The 25,387-nt window shown below is 32.7% G+C and overlaps 4 protein-coding genes across 6 annotated transcripts; 2 read left to right on the top strand and 2 right to left on the bottom strand.

Moving 5' to 3' along the window:
* The first annotated feature begins 2,245 nt into the window (after window positions 1–2,245).
* Window positions 2,246–5,129, top strand: LOC114422450 (TSET complex member tstD-like). Its single transcript, XM_028388806.1, has 5 exons — window positions 2,246–2,399; window positions 2,799–2,912; window positions 3,261–3,340; window positions 4,079–4,203; window positions 4,721–5,129. Exons 1-5 carry the CDS (start codon window positions 2,347–2,349, stop codon window positions 4,790–4,792), a joined length of 444 nt encoding a protein of 147 aa, XP_028244607.1. The 5' UTR covers window positions 2,246–2,346; the 3' UTR covers window positions 4,793–5,129.
* A 3,930-nt stretch (window positions 5,130–9,059) lies between these two features.
* On the top strand, window positions 9,060–14,259 carry LOC114422449 (DEAD-box ATP-dependent RNA helicase 56-like). Of its 2 annotated transcripts, none has more exons than XM_028388805.1 (12): window positions 9,060–9,185; window positions 9,297–9,414; window positions 10,533–10,633; window positions 11,313–11,485; window positions 11,652–11,883; window positions 12,000–12,118; window positions 12,485–12,541; window positions 12,644–12,828; window positions 13,191–13,335; window positions 13,479–13,562; window positions 13,693–13,756; window positions 13,943–14,259. In XM_028388805.1, exons 2-12 carry the CDS (start codon window positions 9,305–9,307, stop codon window positions 13,951–13,953), a joined length of 1,281 nt encoding a protein of 426 aa, XP_028244606.1. In that variant the 5' UTR covers window positions 9,060–9,185; window positions 9,297–9,304; the 3' UTR covers window positions 13,954–14,259. The 2 variants fall into 2 exon arrangements, with proteins under 2 accessions (XP_028244606.1, XP_028244605.1); XM_028388804.1 differs by having other exon boundaries at window positions 9,087–9,185; window positions 9,304–9,414.
* Window positions 14,260–16,404: 2,145 nt separating this feature from the next.
* On the bottom strand, window positions 16,405–19,623 carry LOC114422448 (O-fucosyltransferase 13-like). 2 transcript variants are annotated; one of them, XM_028388802.1, is made up of 6 exons: window positions 19,404–19,623; window positions 19,138–19,217; window positions 18,543–18,655; window positions 18,346–18,434; window positions 17,936–18,157; window positions 16,405–17,336 (listed from the first exon to the last, which is right to left on the bottom strand). In XM_028388802.1, the coding sequence occupies exons 3-6, from the start codon at window positions 18,552–18,554 to the stop codon at window positions 16,604–16,606; spliced, it is 1,056 nt and encodes a 351-aa protein (XP_028244603.1). In that variant the 5' UTR covers window positions 18,555–18,655; window positions 19,138–19,217; window positions 19,404–19,623; the 3' UTR covers window positions 16,405–16,603. The 2 variants fall into 2 exon arrangements, with proteins under 2 accessions (XP_028244603.1, XP_028244602.1); XM_028388801.1 differs by having other exon boundaries at window positions 18,543–18,613.
* Window positions 19,624–22,553: 2,930 nt separating this feature from the next.
* LOC114422447 (uncharacterized protein At2g34160-like) lies at window positions 22,554–24,964 on the bottom strand. The gene is made up of 5 exons (XM_028388800.1): window positions 24,739–24,964; window positions 24,556–24,604; window positions 23,243–23,305; window positions 23,066–23,130; window positions 22,554–22,938 (listed from the first exon to the last, which is right to left on the bottom strand). Exons 1-5 carry the CDS (start codon window positions 24,886–24,888, stop codon window positions 22,831–22,833), a joined length of 435 nt encoding a protein of 144 aa, XP_028244601.1. The 5' UTR covers window positions 24,889–24,964; the 3' UTR covers window positions 22,554–22,830.
* Between the last annotated feature and the right edge of the window lie 423 nt (window positions 24,965–25,387).

Below are 25,387 nucleotides of genomic sequence, written 5' to 3'. Positions count from 1 at the left end.
TGCTGACAATTAGAGATAATCACATTGACAATCATTTCATTGATAAATTCATAACTCTGTGTCACGTAAACTATTTTATTAATGGTGACAGACGAAAGTTAATGGTCAAATATATTTATCATACTTTTTTATATTTTCATTGACTAAATTTTATATTTTCATCTTTCATATACATATTTATTAGCAAATCACACATTTAAAGATAGGTGAATGACTATTTATCCTTTTTCTAATCTTGAAACACAAAATTCTAATATTTTATTCAACAATTTATTATGAATGAATAGCTAGAATTTAAAGGATTCGTGCCGCTTTGAATCACCCCTTCGATGCTTGCTCAACACTTGAAGAAGAATTCAAGGAGCAAGGAAAAGTAATTGGAAGATTCTCTAACCATTACGAGACAAATTGTCCGAGATACACAGCAGGAAAACCTAAACTTCAAATACTTCTAACCAAGATCTACTGAACTGCTACCACAAGAAATTCTAACTTGGGTATGTTTCTAGAGAATATGATTAAAGCTCTTATTTATGACTCAACAATTTAAGTAGGAAATTAGGTACAACTTTCAAAAGTTGGAGACACAAATGACTTAAGATATTCTTTTAAGATCACATCAGCAAAAAATATATTGATAGTGGTACAAGGGGTTAGTAACCAAAATGAGTTCTAAGATATGAAAAAGGTCTAGTTCTAGAAGAGAAAGAAGTGGAGTTCACACAATAGGAGTTGACTGACTTGAGGACACCAAGGAAAATCAAATGGAATTCTTGGTCATTAAGTTTCCTTCCTTGGAAGATTGGCTAATTCTAAAAAGAAAAAAGGATAAATTAGGAAAGATGGAAAAAAAAGAAAAAAAAAACAGCCTTTGATTAAAAACATAAAATATCTACAATATATAGCTTTTATGATCTGTTGACATATATTCTTTTTGGTGTTTGTTGGCTTGATAAGGCTATGGGTGGTGAGACTTTACTAATGGTAGCATGTTGGATTAGAAAGATTAATATATATATTTGTTAATTATAAAAAAAACTTAAAATATCTAACAGTAGAGATCAACTCTGGCACTATTCCAAACTTCTTTCACGTGTGCACGCTAGTCTTGCTCTAGCTTTCTATCGTAATTGACATTGTTATTAGATCGTAAACACTCATAATATCGATTCACTTAGTTGCTCTTCTATAATAAACAAACTTGTTCTAATAATATTTTGGATTTTGTTATTTTTTATTTATTTAATTATTTTTTAAAGTCTCCACAAATATTAGATATTCATAAAAATGTGAATATCTACTTAACAAATAATACTTGAGACTAGTAAGGTGGGCTTTATCATACGGATGTCCCATTATCATTCTAGATAAAGAAGAGGCTAAATGACATTTATGGTCCTTTATTTTTGTTCAGCTTAGTCTTCATCTTTCAAAAAAAGTATTTTAATTTTTTATCTTATTTAAAATATTCAAAATGATTAAAAACTATCATAAAATGTAATTTTTTGTCATCAAACACCTCCATTATATAATTAATACATAATTCTAGTTTTTAATTGCAACTATAATATTTAATAAATTAAAAAACGCAAGAATGTGATCTAATCATCCAAAGCCAAGAACATATGCAATCCAAAACCCGTACCAATGTTGTAACCATTCAAAATTCCGACCATTTACAGATAGGTCGCATTTCAACAAGCACTTGGTAAACACAAATTTATACATTCAATATTTAACACAGCTAAAAAAAAAAGGAAAACCCACCATCAGGTAAAACCACAAATCCTAAAACCCTAAAATTGGAGGTCCCTGTGGCCATTGGAAAAAAAAAAAAAAGAACTCATTTTACATAAAAAAAAAATGCAAGATCTAAAAATCCAAATCTAAAAAACACAAGTTGGTTGTCATACTTCCCTGTGGCGACTTTGGTGGTGTGCGAACACATAAATTGTCATGCTTCCTGTAATTAAGATGTTAAGGTTTAATCCAACAAAAGGATTATTTTTAAACTTTTAATTAAGATAAAAAGACAAAAGTAATTTTTTTTAAATAAAATAATAAAAGTTTTAAAGAAGATGATTTGGCCTAAAGAGGAATCAATATGACTCTGTTTGCTTTTTTCTTTAAAAAGAAAGTCATAATAAACAAGTAAATAAAGTAAATAAACTTATCATGATGGGTTCTCATTCAAGTAAATTTTTTTATACTGTGCGTCAATAACCTTTTTTTCCCTCATAAATAAAAGTATTTACAAAACAAAAGAAACAATGAAGTGACATAACCTTCTATGCTTGAAGACGGTGGATTAGAACCTCAACAAGAGAAAGAGACTCGTCAGAGAATATGATCCTTGCGGTGCTGTTTGCCAACGCTGAGGGCAATATCCTCATCGAACGGTGCGTTTAGATCCATCTCTTCTTCCCATTTCCAATTCTCAATCTTTGAAGTTATACCAGAACCCCATCATTTTCCCCAATTCCCTTCCAACAACTCGATTTTCCCATGCTGCGATCTAAATTTTAGATTTTGCAGATCAAATCATATATTATTTAGATTGGACCCGAAATGGGTTCTGCTTAGATTTTGATGGGGTAATAGGGTTGTGGTTAGCGTAGTTGTTTTCTGAAAACTTTTGAATAAGGGGCATTTGTCTATGTTAAACAATAATACGAATTTTCACAAGTGCGTGCGAGATCAAGCTTAATTAATTATGTAGTATTAACTTTAATCCCTTTGTTGATGCATACTCTCATGTCATGCTCACATAACATACATGTTGATTTTCATTGTTGCAGTTTTCATGGAGTTCCTGCAGAGGAGCGTCTGCACTGGCGTTCATTCTTAGTCAAACTAGGAGCTGATAATCTTAAGGGTGTCAAAAACGAAGAGCTCCTAGTTGCTTGCCACAAGTCAGTTATAGCATACTATTCTCTCATTCCATGCCTTGAAATTTTATGTATCTGTTTGTGTGCTTATATGAATTGTCTCATCTAAAAGCAGAAAGATTAACAAACTGAATAGCATTAGTTACTGCTTACTAGTTTATTAGAATAGACCCGATATTTGGCAAAACAGCATTGTTAGATGTATAGCAGTTTTGGGAAACTAGAATCGTCATTCATCACAATCTGAAGTTTGACTTGAAACAAGATTCTCTTTTACTACCAACTATTCCTCATTCATATTTCTTGGTGTAGAAAGTTGCTTGTCTGGTTCTTATATGATGCTAAAGTACTTGTACATTTTCTTTGCATCAGATCGGTTTATATTGTATACACAGTGCTTGGCGATGTCAGCATCTATGTCGTGGGCAAGGATGAGTATGACGAACTTGCCTGTATGTATTTATGGAATCAGTATTTTATATTTGTTGATTTGATTGTAAAATAAAAGTATGGAAATGAGTAATTTCAGATGCTTTGCAGCGGATAGGCTCCCTGCTTTTCACTTTAGTTTGATGGAAGTGCTGACTGAGAAGGGTATATTATGAAAATGCGCATGAAGCTACTAGCTCATTTTTGTTTTGAATCTTGACATGAATATGCTTAATTGATTACACTGGTAACTAAGCTTCTTTATTTAGGTTGCTACTAGTAAGTGGGATACACAGAGACATGTGCATAGGATGATAAGAAATACTAATAGATTATCTTTTGATTAAAAGGAAAAATGAATAGTAGATGCCAGAATTAAGAGTTCAGTAAAGATGAAAAACTTCCCCTTCATTTTAATAATTTGATTTTTTTTTTTGCTCAGCATTTTAATAATTTAATTGATAATACAAATATTAACTATTGCTGGGAAACTGTCCTTTTCTAGAATTGTTGTTAAAACAACTAGCAGTCATGTGAACTGCTAAGGGACAAATCTTGGATTCTCCATTTAGTGGATGCTTTTGCTTGGCTTACCAAGAAAATGATTAATCATTAATGACAATTGATATGGGTGCATCTGCCTTTTAAGCACTATGCTTTATTTCACTTAGCACTGGAAAATGGATATATTTCAAGAGCTGTGGAATACTTTACATTTACGTATCTGCTGCTATTTACCTTTTTTTTTGGTTTTTCTCTAGTGTCCGAAGTGATCTTTGTGATAACCTCAGCTGTGAAGGATGTATGTGGGAAGCCCCCAAGTGAGCGCCTTTTCCTTGACAAGTATGGAAGAATTTGTCTGTGTCTGGATGAAATTGTATGGCAGGTAAGGAGGCATACAGAACAGTTTTAGTTATGCAAAATAACAAGAACCAGATTATTTTTTTTGTCATTTTACTCAATCTGCTTGCCTTTGGAACTCATCAATTAATGACTTTCATGGATATATGTAATCATAGGCATTGCTCATCTACTTATCTATATGATGGTGTCATCTGCTTTACATTAGGCTCATTATTAGTTAGACATTATCTTCTGCTATGCACGTGATGGATGCCTTAAATGGCTTTTAGATCCCCTTACACTTGAGAGGAACAATGAGGATGCTGTTTTTCTCAAATGCAGACGACTGCATGTTCTAATAATGATGCTTTATAAGAATTTATTTGAACTCGGTCAAGGAAAAACTTTACATCACTGCCAGAAACTCGAGTCCTATTTTACTAGTTTGCCACATACACCACTAATCCAAATTTATCTTAACTTATTTTCCAATGTTGCACAGCACAGAGCAATTTCTTTTTTATGCTTTGCTTGACATTTTCTGTGTGTATGTTTTGAAGGGATATTTGGAAAATACAGAAAAGGATAGAATCAAAAGACTGATAAGGTTAAAGCCTCCAACAGAGTTTTGAATGAAAAGTCCAGAGCCAGTCATAGTTCAATGATTAGTCTGAGTCCTGTGGGTCATAGTGTGGCATTTTGTAAACGGATATGGGCAAGCAACCGAAGATTGTGCTGGATGTATGCGCTCTGCAATGATTGTATTAAAATACTTGCATTAAAATCTTCTTAAATTTTAGCACTTGTATTTTGTAGCATTCCCAAACTCTGCATTATTTCATTTGCGTATTTTGCACCTCTTTTATCCCTTACTATTGTTTGCTATGGCAATCATGTTTCCATTTTATGTTTCCATTTTATGGAATGAGAGATTTTCATGCTTGGTTAAAGAAATCGCATTTCATTTCAGTGCAGTACCATTTCAAAAACACTAGGAAAGAATCTATATATCTATTTATAAATAATGCTAAAGTTATAATACAATTGTCGCATACACCTTCTCTATTTGTTCATTTAAAATTTATTACTTTATTTAATATGCTTCTATTAGCTTTACCAAGATTTGTGTTTGACTTTTCATTTTCTAGGCCATTCAAATTATTATTAAGGCAACGATTGTTTCATGAATTTGATTATATTGCCGGGAATGTTTGGTAAATACTTTTAAGTGTAAATAATCATTTTTATCTCTAAATATCTAATTTGTTGACAAATGTGTCATTGAAAAATGAAAATATAAAATTTAGTATACAAAAGCATAAAAAGTGTGACAAATATATCCGGCCGTTAACTTTTGTTCGTCATCGTTAATAAAATAACTTATGTGGTACAAAAGTATAATTTGTTACTGAAATGATTGTCAATATGATCATTTCTAATTGCAAACATAGATACATATTTGTCATATAATATCTTCTTAACTTTTTGTCTTTCCATTCTATCGACAAATGCATATTTGAAAGAGAAAAATTCAAAATTTAGTCTCATAAAGTATAAAAAGTGCGACAAATACAGATAAACATTAATTTTCGTCCGTCAGCATTAATAAAATAGTCTAGATTCAAAGAAGTCAAATATGAAATATATTTATCTTTTTTTTTGTAGTAGATTATGACTAATTATTATAATTTGAAAAATTTTATAATGATTGGTACAATATTTATTTTGGATAATTTTTATTGTGACAAACAAACTATGATTGATAATTAATATCGTCGTTATCGGTAAGTTTTTTAAATTATGTTTGCCAATATGTTTTTTAAGTGATTATTATAATATGATGTTTATAACAATAAAAAATGACAAAAATTTATCCTAAAATTATATTTTACCTTTATATTTAACGAAATTTTCGGTCTAACAAATTAATCCAATAGAAACATACTGATATTTAGATCCAATAAAAAAATGGTTGATATTTACACCCAAAAATGACATCTTCCGAACATTTTCATCCAAATTAGTTAACATAACTACATTGACAATCGTTTCAGTAACAAATTTGTTTATCTGTGTCACATAAGCTATTTTATTAGCTGTGACAAACAAAAGTTAACTGATATTTGTCGCATTTTTTTATAGACAAAAATGATTATTTATCTTACTTTTAATTCCTGGGAATGTTTCTAAATTTATATAAATTTAAAAGCAAAATATTAAATAAATAGATAAATGACATAGAATTGAAAAAAATGAGAAATTATTTTAAAATCTCTTTACGTAAGACTATGAAGATGAAAAAACATGTAATATGAATATATGGGAATGCATTATGCTTAGGAATATTTTTAATTCCATATGACTCGGAATCCAATAAAATTCCGTGTAAAACAAACATTTTCTAATTATTATTTTAAAACAAAGAACAATAAGAAATGTATTACTTTTCAATTAAGTTATAAAATAAATGTGTAAATACAAGTATGAATTCGACCAAAATCTCTAAGACTTACATAACTTGTTGTCGTCCTTGCTAGACAATCAGCTACAACATTAGCATGTCTCCTAACAAACTTCATTATATAGTTTGGGTTTTGGGAAATAAGGAGTCTACAATGAAGAATAATAGATTCCAAGTCTGTCTATACCTATGGTATTAACTTTATCTACTACCTCTTTGAGTCCATTTGAAAAAGGATGTGAGACAACTTTTGAAGCCATCCATTGCAAGGCTTTTAGGAGGCCCAAAGCTTGAACTCTCTACCATCAACCTGGAATGATGCATGAAGGTTACACTTCAAAAAACCCACAGAAGAGTGATGAAGAGGGGGTGGTGTGCTTGTTGAAATTTGATTAAGAGCTGTGAAAATGATGTACTTGTTGCCAACACTTTTTACTTGATTCACAGAAGAAAAATAAAAAGGCATTAATGCTCCATATCTTCATCCAATCTCCAGCCACAGCATCCTTGTTGGCTTCAAAAATTCTATTCATTAGCAATTTCTAGTAATGTTGATTTTATGTAAAGGTTAAGACGAAACATTAATTTCATGTGAGAACTAAAACTGAACTGTCGGTGAATGATGTACGTATCACATTAGACTTTCAGTACATACATTAACATTTGCTATATGTTGTAGTAATGAATTAATTAAAATGACATGTAGGGATGGAATTATATAATGTAATTTTTTTATAGAATCAAATGTTGGACTTTTCTCTCCCATAAGCACTCATACCTGAAAGTACATGAAGTATGGAAGGTAATGATTATTTTAATCTTAAATAAATTTCGTTGTAAATTAAAACAAAAAATTTCAACAAAATTATATATTAAATATCTTTATACTTTATTTAATACAGTAGGTCATATTCGGTCAGTCCAAACTTATAGTGGCATTCAAAACACTGTTGGGCACATGGAATATCTCTATGAAATTAATGAGACACTCATTATATCTCTTTATGACATTGATGCGAGACAATTAAGAGGTAGATGCCAGGGATAAATTGTACAAATAGTGATTGTGTAGTTCATGTAAATAAGGGGTGGGACAGGTTTTCTTCAACGAAGTTCAAACTATTGGTCTAAGGACAAGTTTTCAATGGTTGCTCGTGGCAAAGCATCCCAAGAAAGGGTATAATGTTAAAGAGCAACCTATTAGTATATTACAATTAAAATATGTAATGAAATTCAAATATATAAATTATATTTTGGATTTGTAATAAATAATTTAAATTGTGATATATTTAAAAATATATTAAAATTTAATTTAGAGATAGAAATAAAACTTCGTACCCCATTGCCCAGAGGCTCTTCGCTATGCAAAGGTATGGGGGAGGGATGTTGTACGCAGTCTTACCCTTGCATATGCAAAGAGGCTGTTTCCGGATTCGAACCCATGACCAACAAGTCACCAAGACACAACTTTACCGCTGCACCAGTGTATAAGTAAAAATTGAAATTGATAGACAATTAGGAAAGTCAAGTATATAAGTAAAAATAAAATACCTTAGTTTGAGATAATTGAAAGACAAATTTTTTAGCTTGTTGTGAGTATAGTGTGTGAAATGTACATGTGAATGGGGGAAGAATTTTTTTAAAATTTTTTTAATATAAAAATGTATATTTTACATAACATTTTATTTCCTCTGAGATAAGAGTTATTTTCAATTTTAGAAGAGGAGAAAAAGTTTTCACCATTTATTTATTTTTAATTTTTGTTAGAGAAATAACATGATTTTATAAAAATTGAGAATGATAACATGATTTTATGATGTGGCTTCATAGAAGTTGAAAATATAGAATCAATCTATGTAAAAATCGAATTCATGAAACGATTTAATTTTAACTTTAACATATTAATAATTTATAATTTATGGATAATTACTTAGTTATATTTTTATTCTAGTTTATGGTATTTATGTTATTTCATATACGTAATTTTTTCTTTTTTTTTTGTTCTTTCATTTTTTTTTACATAAATCAAATAAGAGAAAAGTTCCTCAAAGAAATAAGAGAAAATATTTTTTTTTTAGTTCTCTTCCTCCTCATTTTTTCTTTTTAGTTTTTATCAAACAACTTAAAAAAATCATCTCAATTTTTATTTTATTTTTCCTTTCCTTCCAATTTTTTTTTCCAAAACCTTAAAATTTTATGTCACATCCTTTATCATATTATTTTGTAACTGGGGACATAGCAGACATACTCTCCTATACAGTGTATATAAAACAGTAGCTGTTATAAATTAGACGTGTATTATGTTAAAAAAATCATTTACAAATTTTTTGATAAAATGGATCTTTCCTAAATTGGTATCATTACATATCAATTCATCCAAAAAAAATTTGTACATATCCGGAATTGCAAGGGCACTTTGGTCTATTCAGTGGTTGCACGCGCTATATGTTCTCGGTCACTGCTTCACTCGCTGAGTCGCTGTTGCTCTTCCTAAAACCCAGAACCAGATCTAGGGTTTATTTTCCTTTTCTTTTAGAATTTGAACAAGTTTTGCGTCTTCAAAGGTCAGCTTCTCTCAACTCTCCCTCTCTTTCTCTCTCTTCGGCAAATTTAATTCGATTTATTTTCTCTGAATCTCTCAAACTGAAACTGAAAAAACTAACCCTAACCAACAGGAAATAGGATGGGAGAATTGAAGGACACTGAGGCTTACGAGGAAGAGCTCATCGACTACGAAGAAGAAGAAGAAAAAGCTCCCGATTCCGCTAAACCCGTTACTGAATCTGGCAAGAAGTTAGTTTCTCTCCTCTTTATCTCATCTATATATTTTATAATGATTTGATATATTTGCATTTTTAATAGTTTTTTTGGTGCCATTCATTGTTTGTCATACTTTCACTGTTAATTATTGAGAAGTTTTTATAGAGTAAGATTCATCTAATAGAAGTAGCATCACTGTTGGTTCTTATGTACTTCAATTGGAATAAACTCATCCTGCCTAAGGGAGCGTAGATGCAAATTTAACTGTTTATTTATTTTGTTGTTTTTAATAATTTGTTTGTGGGTGTTGTCTAGAGAACAAGACGTTGTTCAAGCAATTGGTGTAACACACAAATTGTGAGTTGACAAAAAATTTCACTGGATTGCTATGATGGGTTAATCGGAAATGCAGACAAGAGCTCTGGGTTAGGTGGCTTGCGTCAAAGAGAGGAGACCAATGAGAGTAGTGCCTTATTTAGCTTTTGAAAGGAGTGAGTGGGACAATAGGGTTTGTGTTCTGATGAAATAAAAGGGAGCAAAATCCAAAATCCCCCCCACCCAATAGCACCAAAAAAAGTTGAATGAGGGGCCTAAGAAAGTCTCTGTCTCTGATGAATGACTGAAAGAGTGGCTCTGATTCGCACTGCTCCAGCTGTGACAGTGACCTGTGATATGTTGGGCTTCCACAGAGCCCATAACTGTGATGCTGCTGTAACTGTGTTATAGCACACAACCCGTGGTTAATAAATATGGTTCAAGCCTAGCCCTGGTCATATTTTTCTTAGTTTGATTAGAAAAAAAGTATGATGGAATAAATGGTATAATAATGTCAATTTGTGACGATACTAGTTTGGGAATTATTATATGATGCCATATGTAACAAAATATTGAAGTTGATGGAGTACTTATGTAACTATGTATTTGTGCTTCATAGGCTTGCCAGTGTCTTGCTGAATCCTAACAAAAGATTATTTTATTTCCTGAGTATTGGAGGTCTTGTTTGATATATACCATATTAGTGTTTGGCTTTAAAGTTTGTGATGTGTATTGATTCAATGTTTTCATAATTAAAAAAATAAAATTGATAGGTTCTCAAGCCAACCTTTGATTTTACATCTTCTCATTTCGCATGTACATTTTTTGTGGTGCAGGGGTTATGTTGGCATCCATAGTTCGGGATTTCGAGACTTCCTGTTGAAACCAGAGCTTCTTCGAGCCATTGTAGATTCAGGATTTGAGCATCCTTCAGAAGGCAAGATTTAGCATATGCTGTCTTTGCTTGAATCTACAAACTTGTCAATTGTCATGTATTAGACTTTGATTAATTAGCATTTTTCTTTCTAGCAATACCAGATGGCCTGCTTATCTGTGCTCTTAAGCCATTTCTGTGCCATTTGCCAATGCTATTGGTCCTGATATTGTGTATTTTTTGTTACCTTTCTCAATAAATTGTACACCATGTTGAATTCATTGGTCTAAGCTTTCATTGGTTTCTTAAGGATATCCATTTTTATTAAGGGGTGATCTATTGATCATTGTATGATTGGGGACATGTTTGGATATTCATTCTTCAGTAGAGGAAATATGATTTTCCCCTTTCAAAGGCTTTTCTTTTTCATGAAGCCACCAAAAAAAGCTTTTTTAGCCTTAAAATAAGATAATCTAGACACATTTTTTTCATTATCATACTTCCTCTACTAAAGAATATTTTGCTTGATTATCTCCCTATATGTATCTTGGTTTTTTTTCACAATTATAATTTTTCCCTTCACTCTAATTTATTTTCTTTTCTGAATTTATCAGGTAATCACTACTAGTATATTAATATGTCACGAAAATTGGTCGGTAAACCTTTACATTAAAAGGATCTGGCAGATCATATATACTTACTGAGGATTCGTCCACTACAATTTTGTTTGCTTCTTCATTAGTGCAACACGAATGCATCCCTCAAGCAATCTTAGGAATGGATGTCATTTGCCAAGCGAAATCTGGGATGGGAAAGACTGCTGTTTTTGTTTTGTCTACACTTCAGCAAGTTGATCCTGTTCCTGGTCAAGTTGCAGCTCTTGTTCTTTGCCACACAAGAGAACTGGCTTATCAGGTATGTCTTCTTTAGTGTATCTGAACTGTTTTTCTAGAGAAATTTGTTTGCTAATATTATGTGTCTCTAATAACTAAAGAAGTTACTTGTGTTACCAAGAACCGACAAACATATGTATGCATGTGTAAACATACAAAAGCTTTATCCATTTGCTGAATTTGTCCAGATTTGCCACGAATTTGAGAGGTTCAGCACATATCTTCCTGATATAAAGGCTGCTGTTTTCTATGGTGGTGTCAACATCAAGGTTCACAAAGAATTGCTCAAGAATGAATGCCCACACATTGTTGTTGGAACACCTGGGAGGATTCTTGCTCTGGCTAGAGATAAGGACCTTGGTTTAAAGAACGTGAGGCATTTTATACTTGATGAGTGTGACAAGATGCTCGAATCACTTGGTCTCTTTCTTCCTCCTCTCTGGAAATTTGCTTGTTTGTGGCTTTGCATTTGCAATCTCTGGTATTTTGTTCTGCCTTTCATATTTCTTAAGATTTTTTCTGTATAATCTTCACAGATATGAGAAGAGATGTGCAAGAGATCTTCAAACTGACTCCCCATGATAAGCAAGTGATGATGTTTTCAGCTACACTCAGTAAAGAGATCCGACCAGTTTGCAAGAAATTTATGCAAGATGTAATGTTCTATTTGTGTGATGATCTATTTTACTTCATGTGATAGTATGGTTTCGTAGTTCCTCTTATTGTTTATGTTGCTGTTATTTTTGCCTAACATCGTTGCCCTTTTAATAAACTTTATCAAGATTATTATTTTTTATGCATTTTTGTTGGTTTATGTATAAATTTTGAATGTTTGCTCTTGTTTAAAATGTAATTGCAATTGTTCTGTTTTATAAATCAAGATAACTGAAATCTATATATCTATTTCTGTGATGATTGATATCTTTATCCTCTGATTGATGATCTTTTAATGTTATCTTCATTCTCTGATAGATGTTTTTTGTCATCTTCATCCTCTAATTGATGATCCTTTTACTTTCAGCCCATGGAAATTTATGTCGACGATGAGGCCAAATTGACTCTTCATGGTCTTGTCCAGGTGTGTTTTGTAACATTTTATTCTCACCACTTGTTATTATTATTTTTTTTTAATGAAAGTCTGTCTACTAGATTAGTTCTACTCATTTATCACCTTTTTCAGCACTATATCAAATTGCAAGAGACAGAAAAGAATCGTAAGCTGAATGATCTTCTTGATGCTCTGGATTTCAACCAAGTAGTTATTTTTGTCAAAAGTGTCAGCAGAGCTGCCGAGTTGAACAAGTTGCTTGTGGAGTGTAACTTCCCATCTATCTGCATACATTCTGCAATGTCACAGGAAGAGAGGTATATATAAGTTGTTATTTTGAAATTGAAGGCATGTGCAGTCTTTGTGTGTTTTTAATGCTTTAAGTTGATTTTTATATACTTGGACTTTTGGACTGTTAGATCCTTTCAGTTGTTATACCTGTAAAAAACTTTGTTAATTGTGCCTGTCCTTGGTTCAGTAAAATATTGGTCTGGGCCTCAGAAGCTCCATCTCAAAGTAGTGTAGACCAATTGGCATTTCTTGCTGTAGCTGCTCTGGTCATCCGTTTACTTGAATGGCGGCTATGATCTACATTACTTCATATTTTTGCAGGGATTTGAACTTTTATCTAGTAATTGCTGTCTCATTTTTACCCCTCGAACACATTTACCTGTTTCAGATTGAAACGGTACAAGGGCTTCAAAGAAGGGAAGCAAAGGATTCTCGTGGCAACAGATTTAGTTGGAAGGGGGATTGACATAGAACGTGTTAATATAGTTATTAACTATGACATGCCTGATTCTGCTGATACTTACTTGCACAGGGTAACTGCTGGATACATATAATTAGATTTTTTTTTATCTTTCTATACGTTTTTTTTCCTATTATGTGGTTGTATCTTTGCATGCTTGTAATTTGCCTCTCACCTCTGTTCCCTCCATCTCTTAATTAACATGTGAATTGATAGGTGGGAAGAGCTGGCAGATTTGGCACGAAGGGACTTGCAATTACTTTCGTGTCCTCTACTGCTGACTCTGAGGTTCTTAATCAGGTTAGACCCCACTTCCATGGAGATTTAGGAACATTTCCTTTGTACTGCCATTGGGAAATGGAGAAGTAATCAAGGCACGTTTTCTCCATACAGTGCTTTTTATTGATAAGTTTCTATATGCTGATTTCAGGTGCAATCTAGGTTTGAGGTTGACATAAAGGAGCTTCCTGAACAAATTGACACTTCAACATATAGTAAGATTATTTTCCTATTGGGTATTATTGCTTTACTAGTTTGTATGACTTAAATCATATTCGAGTAGATGCACAAAATTTTATCAGAACTGGAAGTATGATGTATTATTTCAAGTACGTTTTGAGTTGATTGAAGCAGAGCAGGTCGAGTTGATCATAATGTAGCATCTTCTTTATTTCCTGCAGTGCCAAACTGATGACGCTTTGGAACTATTAGGAGGCAGATCTCGAAGGATCTTTGCGGATTGGGGAATGGTGTGGTTGGCAACTCATCAATTTGAGTGCTTAGATACTATTTAACAAAAGATGTTATTGTTTAAATTGTGAGATTGGCCCCATTTGAATGACTCCCTTTTTGAGACTCAGCAGATGTATTTGTAGAATACATAGTCAGTGTAGCTTATAAATGTATTGTTATTTGTTAATCATCGGTTCGTTGAACATTTGCAGCAGTGTTAAATCATCGATTCATTTAACATTTTAAGTAGCAGCAATTGGTATCACTCTGCTTGAATAAATGCTCTTCTAATGGTTGCAGGATTGCTTTATGTTTAATGTCCCTTTTAGAGAAATAAGACAAGATGCCCCTTTAGTGTTTTAATGTCTCATCCATCTGGTGTCTAGTGCAAAATGAGGTTAAGAGTGCTATTAGCAACCTTGGAGTATTTGTTTTAAAGTTAGGTAGAATTAATTTTGATGGAATTAAGATAGATTGCACGTGGAGGAAGTGCGATTTCTCGTGCACTTTTTGGCTGAAGTAATTCTCCCCCTTCAATGTATGTATCGTTGTTTGAGGTGCGTCAACGTTGTTTGAGGTGTGTTTTCATATCCATCTTTTCATCTTTAGGGGAAATTGCTTTTTGTCTGGTTCGGTATTTCTGTTGCTAATTGTTATTGTAGGTGGGAATTTGGTTTGGTGACAGTTAAAAACGAGTTAGGTCAGTAGAGTGCTAATAAAAGATTAGGAGTGATTTAACACCGCATAAGACAAGATTTGTGTTCCGTATGTTTAGGGTTTGTTGGGAGTTGATTTCTTAAGTGAATTTTAATATCTCAGAAGATCAGTTCATGGCTTTAGTCGGAGATGAGTAAACTTGATTGGGAAACTTCACCCTGATAGCAGATGTGCGGATCGTCAGTATTTCTGTTGTGTTGAACAAAAAAGTCTTTTCTTAATCCTAACTATTAAAGCCTACATTGAGTTGCTGCCTTTAGGGGGCATTAGAGTTCAGTCTTTGCCTTTGGAGTCGGGTTGTTTAGAGAGGAAGTACTTTAGTGGTTGAAGGCTCTTGCGTGGGAAGCCATCAACCCAACATACCTTTAGTTCGAGGTTGCAGAGTGTCGAAATGCGTAAAGATCCCCTCCAGCTGGAAATTTTCAATTTCTAACAAGAGAGAGTAAGATACATACATTTTGTGGGGCCCACCATCTCACAAATGTATTTCTTTTCTCTTTTAGTGAAAATTTTCAGTACAGAGAGAGATTCAACCCTGTTGAGATGGTGGACTGTGAAGTTAGAAACTAAGTGTAGACCATGTTTGGAACATACCCATAAAAGTTTACATTTTCATTTTTTTTTCTGGTAATACTTATAGCAACTAGTATTTTAATCTGTTCATCACACAGTATATATATATATAAATTGTTTAAAACAATAATAAACAAATATATCAGAATAAATTATATTTTCAATTTATAACGAATAATTTAAATTGTGATAATACTTGACAATTTCTTTTAAAAATTCAATTTAGAAATAATAATAATAATAATAATAATAATAATAATAATAATAAAAGGTGGTAAATTGAAAGGGATAGACAATTAAGGAGATTGATATATAGCTATAAAGATATAAAGGATGATTTGAGATGGTTGAGAGGAAATTTTTTTAGTTGCAGAACTAATGTGTGAATTGCTTGCATATTTAAAGAAGAGAATGAAAATGAATTGTAAAAATTTCTAATTGAAGATCTCCAAACTATGTATTTCGATAGGAGAAAAAAGAAATTATGGGTAATGATGCATTTCTTTTCTTTAGTTAACAAAAAAATGGGAAAGAAGAGAAAAATAAATTAATTTTTACAAACAAAATATTTTTTAAAAATCATTTTTTTTAATTTAAATTTCAAAATAGGGTACATGAAGTAACAAAATACAATTAAAATCTGTGAAACACTCATTTTAAGTCCATTTCTAGATTAGCTATCCTATGGCCTTATTAGCTGATATTTCTGATTGTTACGGATATAAGGTCCATAGAAATGCCACTATTTGCAACCTTTGAAGAATGTTCTAAACGTGCATAAAATAGGAGAGGAGGGAGACATTATGCAAGCAGGCTGCACACAATGCCCTTCTTATTAGCTTTGGAAAAAGTTTGGTTGAAAATTATTTAATTTAATTTAATATTAGTTTACTATACTTTTATTTTATTTTATTTTATGTTAGCTCTACTTGAAAAAACTAATACGTGCGGCCTGTTGCAGAATGATGGCCACTACAGACTTTTGTGTGGCTCATAAGATTCGGCCAGATCCAGATTCAAGTTCTAATTGTGTAATCATTTACCAAAAGGCCAGTATGTCAGATTCTCATTACTTATGCTGTTATACACAACAGGATAAAAGAAACTCTTTTACCAAAACTTGATCAATAACAGGATGGATATTTCTAATTGGGTAATCATTCTTACACCAAATGTCTGCCAAAAATTTCATTAGTGATAGTAAAAAGCATCACATTCAATACAAAATAATAAAAAAGCTGACAGAAGCTAAGGAGTGACAAAGCAAAATTAAATTAATAATGTCAAAACTACAAAAACGATGAATCCGAGATCCAAAATCACAACTTGAATTCGCAAAAACACTCAGACAGAGCAGAGCCTCTTCCCTTTGCAAAATCATCTCTGTGAAGCTTCCATAGTGCTTGCTTCAACTCCTTTCCATTAAGACCCTGTGAGGTTAATTGTGCAAAACCTCTTCTGCTAAAAAATAGAGTCTTGTACAAACCATTGAAAGCTCTCATTGCTGAAACCATCTTATCCATATTCCCAAAATATGTGGCTATATATGAATCACTGTTAATAGATACATAATAATCCAAAGCAGCTTTTGTGTTGCCATGCATGCTTGTGAAGTCTTCTCTACTGAGAAGACTTGATTTAGTAACTATGTTGGCATAGGTATCTATCAACCCTTCGATTTCCATCAAACCATCTCCAGCTGCCAGGTATATATTTGTCGTTAGTGGGATGGAAAGAGATTGAAGTATTAAAGCTGTCTCGTTAGGTGTAAGTGGGCATTTCCCACGTAGTCTCCAAACACGGGCTAACTCTCCAGTCCATGGTTTTCTGTCCACTTGTGCTGCTTCTATGGCTTTAATGGAAGCAGGAGACAGGTCCGGGTACTCACACTGGCTGTAAGCAACCATGTCTGGCTCAAAACGAAGATGAAGAGACAAAAATGGTTTAGGTATTGCATCTAGAAGCTGAGAGGCTTTCATTTCCAAGGATCTGGTGAGACGCAATGCCTTGTAACAAGCTTGACACAGAGCAGCTTTTGCATACAAAGGGTATCTGCAAGGGTAGAAGAAAGTCAGAGAACAACATTAGTTACAATACAATACAACTGTGAAAAATAAAAGGGGAAGGGGGCACATAATCTTAATTCTTGATAGCCCCCATTCGGGATGTTTGAATAAATTCCTTCTACCTTGTAATCTAATTTAAGCTATTTGGCTACATGAGGATTGAAGTTGCTTGCATAGTCATTAGTCACATGAGACATAATATTACAACTCAATTGAATAATTCGTCAGTATTAAGCAGACCAAACTCTTTGGACAAGCTCATAGCCATTGTAGAAACTAAATATCTTTGCTGAAAATTTTGATAATGGATGAAGACATAGGCTAACAGGAATAAATTCACTTGTAAAGTAATACTAAAATGTTAAGAATTTACCCATTGAAACCATCGGCTTAATGAAGTGAGATCCCTGCCAAAATACAGGGAAAGTAAAGAGAAAAAAAAGGGATATTTGGAATGAAAACATCATTGAGCAAGAAATTTGGGATCAACAATATCGACGGTGCTTATGTTTTATAAGCAATCATTTGATGGTTTTAGAACTTAAATTAAGTTATCAAATAGTAGTTGATGGAAGTGAGATATACCTGTCCCTTCTTTGAGACATTGCTGGTGTGATAGAAATGTACTTGTGTTTCAACAGAGAAGGAAGAACACTTTCAAAATAATCAAATTGCCCTTTCCGTTTGCTACAGTCTACTCGAACTGGTTCTTTTGAAGCAATATCTGGTGGTAACTCTTTTACAACTTTGACAAAGCCATTCATATGCTTTATAAAGTAGTCTACATCATATACATCTGCAAAACCACTGTAATGGAACCAAGTATTCAGAAATCCTGTCTTTCAGCAGGACTATGGCAAGTTTCACATTGTAACTTAGAATAACATAGATCAGGAGATAGGATAACAAAACAAAATTTACTAGTCAGCCAATAAATACAATTTTGAGTAAAAATTTGCAAAGAAAAATTCCAAAGAAATGGAAAGGTAAATTGCCTTGTTTCATTCCAATATGATGCCACTTCAAACTTCGGCAAGACAAGGGTTGCATTTAACAGACGAGCAATGCCCACACCATCACAGAACTGAAACCATTGTAGATTTCTTCTCAATTTTAAGAAAGCAGCAAAAGAGTATTGAAGATTTTTGAAGGATCTGGAGTATAAATTCAAGAGTTCTCTTCAAGTACTCACATCTCTTCGCATCTGATTGAGCCCCCCATAGCAATCCACTCTGATATATCCATTAGTTTGTAATGGTAGAGCTGCACCATTTCAAGAATAAACAAAAAAACGAAAGCAATTGTCTGCAACGAAAGCCAATTAAGGTGGATTCAGAAAATAAAAAGCCAATCAGCAACCCTCACCCACCCTCAACAATTTAAACCTACCCATTGCAAATCCAAGTCCAAATAACAATAAAAAACCAAGCTTACGCCCCAAATTCCAACTACTAAATTAAACACACAAGTAGATCTAATCCATGTAATTTCCAAAACTTCAATTACTATGACACCAATAGCTATCCCTATGGGAGATATAAGGTCCATTGGTTGGAGAAGGATGAAGGGAGGAGAGGTCGTGGGTTCGAATCCCCACACAGACATTTCTAAAAAACTAAAATTTGCCAATAAAAAAATAGCTATCCCTATGATACTCTTGAGATTCTTAAATGAAAACAAAATGAATCTAGTAATCACAAAAGTTCATTCAATATAACAAATTTTTAACCTTCAAAGTTGAAATTTAGTAGAGACAAAGATCAATGGAAAAAATAAAAAAGTAGTACCTGTTTGATGGCCTTGTAGCCACCAATTGCAAGGTCTCCATTCCACGAGTCTCCGAACACTCCATATATCCACCTCCCCTCTGTAAAATACCAACCAATTCATGGATCAGCAACAACAGAAAAACAAAAAATGTTACTACCCAATATACTAAGTTCCAAATTGAAGGTGCCCAGTTGCGAAGTTCAAAGCTTTATGGAAGATTCAACCCATAAAAATAAAAATAAAAAAGAAGAAGAAGAAGGTTTTGAAATTGTGAACAACATACAAGGAGGCTTCTCCATAAATGTGAATTTGAGAGAAAAGGGAAGAAGGCAATAGCAGTGCGAGAAGGAAGAGGAGTGAGAGGGAGACGACGAGAATGCTGAAGAAAAGTTTCACAGAGAAAACGACCATTAGATTTCACGGAACTTCTGATGATAGATCCCTGCGATTGCGACGACGATGCAATGACGGTGGAAACTCACTTTGCGCTATGCATTTATTGCATTATACATTTATTTATGATCAATCCAGTTTTATAACAAAAAGGTCATAAACAAAATATTTTATATTTATAATATGATAATTATACAATAACTTCATGTAATTCAGTGATTTATTAAATGTCATATAATACCTAAAGTAATTTTTAATTTGTTTTGATAGTACCATGATGTTGTTGATTTAAGCCATCTTTTATGATTGATACTTTATATTAATATTATGATAATTTAAAAAAAAATAATTAATAATATCACCCTAAACAATCATTTTGATAGGATAAAGATTGATAATGAATGAAAACTAGCATGGTTTATTTATGTATTGCTTGAGTCACAATTTAACAAGAAATTATATATTCTAATTTTAAAGTAATTTAAGAAGAAACTTTTGTTATATCACTTGTCTGAGTCAGTCACTAATTGTTGGAGAAAAAACATACTCATTTTTATTACTCAAAAATCACAACAAAAAACAAGAGATAATACTATAAATGAAATAGAAGAGGATCACAAATTTGTTTAACGTGATTCAAACTTTCACCTCTATATCCACAACTTCAACCCCAATTTGTTTAACGTGATTTGAACCTTTATCCCTACTTTCATGATCTCCTCACAACAAATTTTTAGGACAAATTGGACAAACTTGTAAACCTTCCCTCAATATGACCCTCCTCTCTCACCTAAGGTAAACTTGCCTTTTTAGGTTGGATAATTCTTCTCATCTTAAGAATCTATATATATAGACCTAGCATCACAATTTTAAAAGAGGAAACAAATTTCTAATTTATAAAATATATCTTTAATTTTAAAGAGCATCCTAGAAATAAGACAATATCCTTTTTTAAATCTAAACAATATCGTAGAGATTTGAAATTACAAATTAGAATTGCTTCCCAACAATCATTCCCTCGATTAAAATTTAATTTCATCTTCAATCTTGTTAGATGCTTGTTACGCTTCCGCTTTGCTTGCAAAAAATCTAGTATGTTTCTCGATCTACTCCATGACTACTGAATGGCGACACTTTTGGACTTGGACTGCCAACTACCTCTATTGAAACACGCCATTTGACTATCATATTGTTAAGTAGACTTTCAATACAAGGGATCCCTAGGCCAAGGATCCACCATTGTCATCTTACTCGTCTGAGCTGGTCACCAAATCAAACTATCAACTCTGATACCAATTCTTGTGCATTTGAAGGGAGTGAACACAGGGAAGATTTATACCAATAGACCATGAGCAATCATATAAGTGAACTTGATGCAATATCTTAACCCAAAACCTTAAGACTTGAGTTTATGGGTCTTTCCTTCACTTATATGATATTCAACCTTTTCATTCCTTCACTTCCATGGTTGCTCATGACCCATTGGTATAAATCTCCCCGATGTTTATCACTTCAGACACATAACAATTGGTATCAGAGTCGATAGTTCGACTTGGTGATCAGCTCAGACGAGTAAGATGACGACAATGACTACAATGGAATACTCGTGAATGATAATGACTTCTGCTCGAGGGAAAGACTACCATGTGGATGAGACTCACACTTGAGGGGGAGATTGTTGGAGTACAAGTGTAAGGTGAAGTCTCCCATCATGTAGAAATAAGAAGGTTAAGCACCATATAAGTGAAGACAAGACCCCATAAATCGCAGCCTTAAGGTTTTGTGTTTAAGTTTGGTGTCAAGTTTACTTATGTGGTTGTTCATGACTCATTGGTATAAATCTCCCCGATTTATCCCCCTCGGTTTCCCAATAATTGGTATCAAAGCTGATGGTTCAACTTGGTGACCGGCTCAGACGAGTAAAATAATAACAATGGATCCTAAACCTAGGGATCCCTTGTATTGAAAGTCTTCCTGACAGTGGTGGGTTTAAGTGGCGTGTCTCGTGGGTGTAGCGGCATATCTAGACTACCATGTGGAAGAGACTCACACTTGAGTAGGAAGATTGTTGGAATACAAGTGTGAGATTAAAATCTTACATTGTGTAGAAATAATAAAGTTAAGCATTATATAAGTAAAGGCAAGACTCACAAACCTAAACTTTAAAGTTTTGGGTTAAAGTTTTGTGTCAGATTCACTATGTGATTACTCATAACTCATTGCTATAAATCTCTATAGTGTATCATCTCTATTACAAAATAATGAAGGTGTAGCATAATGTTGACAATGAGGTGTCTTTCTTTACATGGAATACTAATATAATACTATGTATTCAATAGCGCCTTAACATCATATATTATTATTATATATAAATTTAATGATCATATATTCATTTATAAGATGATTTTATATTATTATCCAATTAAAAATTATCATTAATATAATTTTTAAGATGATTATTGTAAAAGTTTATAAACTTATTTTATACGGTAGTATGTGAATGTTTCAAAATATGCTTCCTACAAAATGTTATATTATTGTTAACAAAATATCTGTAACACAAGAGTGATATTTAATTTATTTCTATGAATTATACGAAAATAACATTTAACTGGGACATTTTGATAATATTTTTTTGTCACTGCATTTTGATAAATATATAATAGGGACATTTGATAATTATAACGTATATTCCGGGGAAAATGTATAGTAAACTATTTATATAAAAAAAACAAATTATTCGCATCATGAAATGTTGTTTCCAAAAGCATATTACCAGACGCTCCATTAGGTCCTGAAATGAGGAGTCCCAACTGAAATACCCCCAAAACAGGGATTTTTAGCACACATATTCTCGCCTTTAGACAGTGAAAATGATGGTATGATCTTTGAAAAGTTACATTTTAAAGTTACTACCGTCAAGCATGTATATTGAATATTCTTCTAACAGGTTCATATTGATCTAATAATATAGAACCGTCGAAGATTTGCAAGACATACCCGGCTCTGCCTAATTAGCACTGTTATTGATCAATAAATATTAAAACAGTAAGACTCTTAAAATTTTATCATTCAAACTGAACTAGTTAAATGTGCCAATGCTTTTTATCCATCGAAAACTGAACACAGCAACAGCTAAGACACAAAAAGCCTCTATTTATAGGGAAAAGAAATGAAGGAATTGCATAGTTCAACATTGCAGGCCAGTCTATATAACGAATTCTTTGCTTTGTTTGTCCGCTACATACTAACAACACAAGCGCAGTTCATTAAAGAGTACATATCTTCACCCAAGACAGGTATAACCTTCGATGAACTTATGCAGTGTGCTCTTCAACATCTCCATTTTCACCATCTTCAGCAGCAGCAGCAGCAGCCGCCATCAACTCATCAAATTTTTCAGTCTTCCCAAGTAATATTTCAATCTAAAACATAATTTATCAGAGAAGTATTTTACATCGAAAGTCATAAAGCAGAATCCAAAGCCATAGGGTTGGAAGGATTAATAGAAACATATTTTAAAGTTAGCAAGAATTGTGTGTTTATCCTTACCTTGGCCTTTTGGACAGGTCTGCCTCTAGAATCATCTTTGATGTCAACTGTTGATGTCGTGATTTCTGTAAAAAGATTCCATCATTAATCAAATTTGATAGTTCAATCATTTGATATAAAAGAGAGAGGAGAAAGGGAAATATTTCCGCCCAAGAAAAAAATAAAACAATATCTCACTCTTTTCAATAGCAAGCTCATTGTTTTTCAAGATTTCAGCAACAGTTACCACTGTAGCAATAGCTGTGACAAAAAATAAAAAAGATATCAGAAATAGGTTGGGAAAGATCAAACTACAAAATGGATGACTCAATATACATCATGAAGTAAACTGAATCTTATTCCTCATTATAACTGTGAATATCGTTCTACTATCCCAGGGAATAAATGTATTAAACTTGAACACTAGATTAAAACTTTAGAGGAGTTTAATACTTCAGAGTAGTAACTAGTCAATGAAATGTCCAACTAAAGTGTTCATACAGTGTGGTTCAACTAATAGCTAACACAATTCATCAAAACTCTTAAGCAGATTTCCCAAGTTTATGCTGATTACTAGCTCAATTATGCTAGGTGTCAGCAAAACCATGCAACCTTCCATTTATTTGGGGTTTAAAAGAGCATAAAGGAGATATTTGCATCCAGCATTAAGAGTAAATTTTGAAGCAGACACCAACAATTAGCCACAATAATGACAATACTTAAATGTAACCCTTCTTTGATCAGAAACATGATATCTGGGGCTTGTCTGATTTAAGTAAAGAAGGAAAGAAACAGATAATGCAGCAAACAAATCAATGATGTCAAAATTCAGAATTAAATTCGATTCCTTCCATTTTATCCATTATTATTTATATTCCTACTTTTCATACAAACAGAAAAGGCAGATAGCAAACAAGTTACTTAAAAGTCTCTTTCAAATGTCTGTGATACTGAATTTGATAGAATTGTAGATCCAACTCATGGATATGTCAAGTAAGGAAAAGGCCATACAAGTTTATATTCATAGACCAAAAACCAACAGAGCTTAATTGTAATTGGGAGGGAAACGTGTTGGATGACTGTAGACAGGGAAAAACTATAGAGTGTATCGATGAGAGAGAATACACAAATAGACATATGTAAGAGAATGGTTATTTTACGATGCTCCGATGCCCTATTCAACGAAATTGGGAGGCCATACACGTTTATATTCAAAGACATATCCAACCAGCCGTGGCCATAGATCATTCATGGAAACTGCCTATAAGAATGTCATAATTAGATAGACTGATATGCAACATTGTTTTCCAAAAGCAGCGTCTACGGTTCAATAACATTTCAATTTATACTACTGTTAGGTTTGTCACAACTCACAATCTTTAATTGACAAGGTTAAAGTGATAAACGAAATAAATACGTTAAAATATCAAAATGATTAAATGGAAAAATCCACATCACAAAATGTGAAGAAAAAAAAATAAGAAGAAGGATTTAGTTCCAAGATTTGATACCCATTCCTAGTGCTGAGAGCTCAACCTCATTATGCTGTTGCATATACCTCTGCGAAAAATAAAAATAAAAACAAATTGACAACAAAATTAAACAAAATCAACCGTATGCCCTACAAAATTAAACAAGTCCGAATAACTGAAAATATTCACGAGTTTGATATCGAAAGGGAAACGAATGAGTACCTTGGCGAGATTGACGTAGAAGAAGAGAGGCTTTTTGGTGTTGGAGACCTGAATGCGATTCTTCTTGTAAGAATCAGAGATGTTGATGTTGTTCACTCCCTCTGTGATTGCTTCCATTGCTGTTGTGTGACTGTGAGAAAACAAGAGCATCAGCACGCAGCCGAAGAAACCCTAATCAACCAAATGCTCCCCCAAATCCAAATCTCTTTCTCTTACGTTCTGATTCTGATGGAGTTGCATGAAAATGCCCTGTGAGATTGGGCCACCTGGCCCATGGCTTTTCCTGGGCCTGATGGGTCTGTTAGTTTTGGTAATTACATTAAAACTGAAATTGCTTTATAACTGTTGACCACAAAATTCACTTATAACCATGATCACTCAGTAAAGCTTAATATAATACTGCTCGGTCTTCTTTACTTTTTACTATTGTTTATGATTTTATAAAATTCCTTTAAAAAAATATTTTATAAGATTTATAAATCGTTTTAATCTTTTAAAAATAGGTGTTTTCTTAAATTCTTACATTTTTTATTCATTTTATTTTAAAAAAATTAAATATTATGTAACTTCTGTTTTTATTGAAAGAATGAAATTAGATTCTTTTTTACGAAAGGTAACCGTTAAAAATGAATAAAATTAATATTTTATT

This window comes from Glycine soja, chromosome 8 (assembly GCF_004193775.1).
Source record: "Glycine soja cultivar W05 chromosome 8, ASM419377v2, whole genome shotgun sequence".
Lineage (NCBI taxonomy): Eukaryota > Viridiplantae > Streptophyta > Magnoliopsida > Fabales > Fabaceae > Glycine > Glycine soja.
This window is presented reverse-complemented; position numbering and strand designations above follow the sequence as displayed.

Bases quoted from the DNA above. Each gene is read 5' to 3' on its own strand.
- LOC114422450 (XM_028388806.1), top strand. From the start codon at position 2,347: ATGATCCTTGCGGTGCTGTTTGCCAACGCTGAGGGCAATATCCTCATC. The intron at 2,400-2,798 runs GTGCGTTTAGAT...TCATTGTTGCAG, and splicing joins GGCAATATCCTCATCGAACG to TTTTCATGGAGTTCCTGCAG. The intron at 2,913-3,260 runs GTCAGTTATAGC...TCTTTGCATCAG, and splicing joins CTCCTAGTTGCTTGCCACAA to ATCGGTTTATATTGTATACA.
- LOC114422449 (XM_028388805.1), top strand. From the start codon at position 9,305: ATGGGAGAATTGAAGGACACTGAGGCTTACGAGGAAGAGCTCATCGAC. The intron at 9,415-10,532 runs GTTAGTTTCTCT...TTTGTGGTGCAG, and splicing joins GTTACTGAATCTGGCAAGAA to GGGTTATGTTGGCATCCATA. The intron at 12,542-12,643 runs GTGTGTTTTGTA...CACCTTTTTCAG, and splicing joins CTCTTCATGGTCTTGTCCAG to CACTATATCAAATTGCAAGA.
- LOC114422447 (XM_028388800.1), bottom strand. From the start codon at position 24,888: ATGCTCTTGTTTTCTCACAGTCACACAACAGCAATGGAAGCAATCACA. The intron at 24,605-24,738 runs GTACTCATTCGT...TATTTTTCGCAG, and splicing joins TCTACGTCAATCTCGCCAAG to AGGTATATGCAACAGCATAA. The intron at 23,131-23,242 runs GTGAGATATTGT...ATCTTTTTACAG, and splicing joins TGAGCTTGCTATTGAAAAGA to AAATCACGACATCAACAGTT.
- LOC114422448 (XM_028388801.1), bottom strand. From the start codon at position 19,531: ATGGTCGTTTTCTCTGTGAAACTTTTCTTCAGCATTCTCGTCGTCTCC. The intron at 18,614-19,137 runs GTACTACTTTTT...GAAATGGTGCAG, and splicing joins GCTACAAGGCCATCAAACAG to CTCTACCATTACAAACTAAT. The intron at 18,158-18,345 runs GCAATTTACCTT...GTTCCATTACAG, and splicing joins TCATATTGGAATGAAACAAG to TGGTTTTGCAGATGTATATG.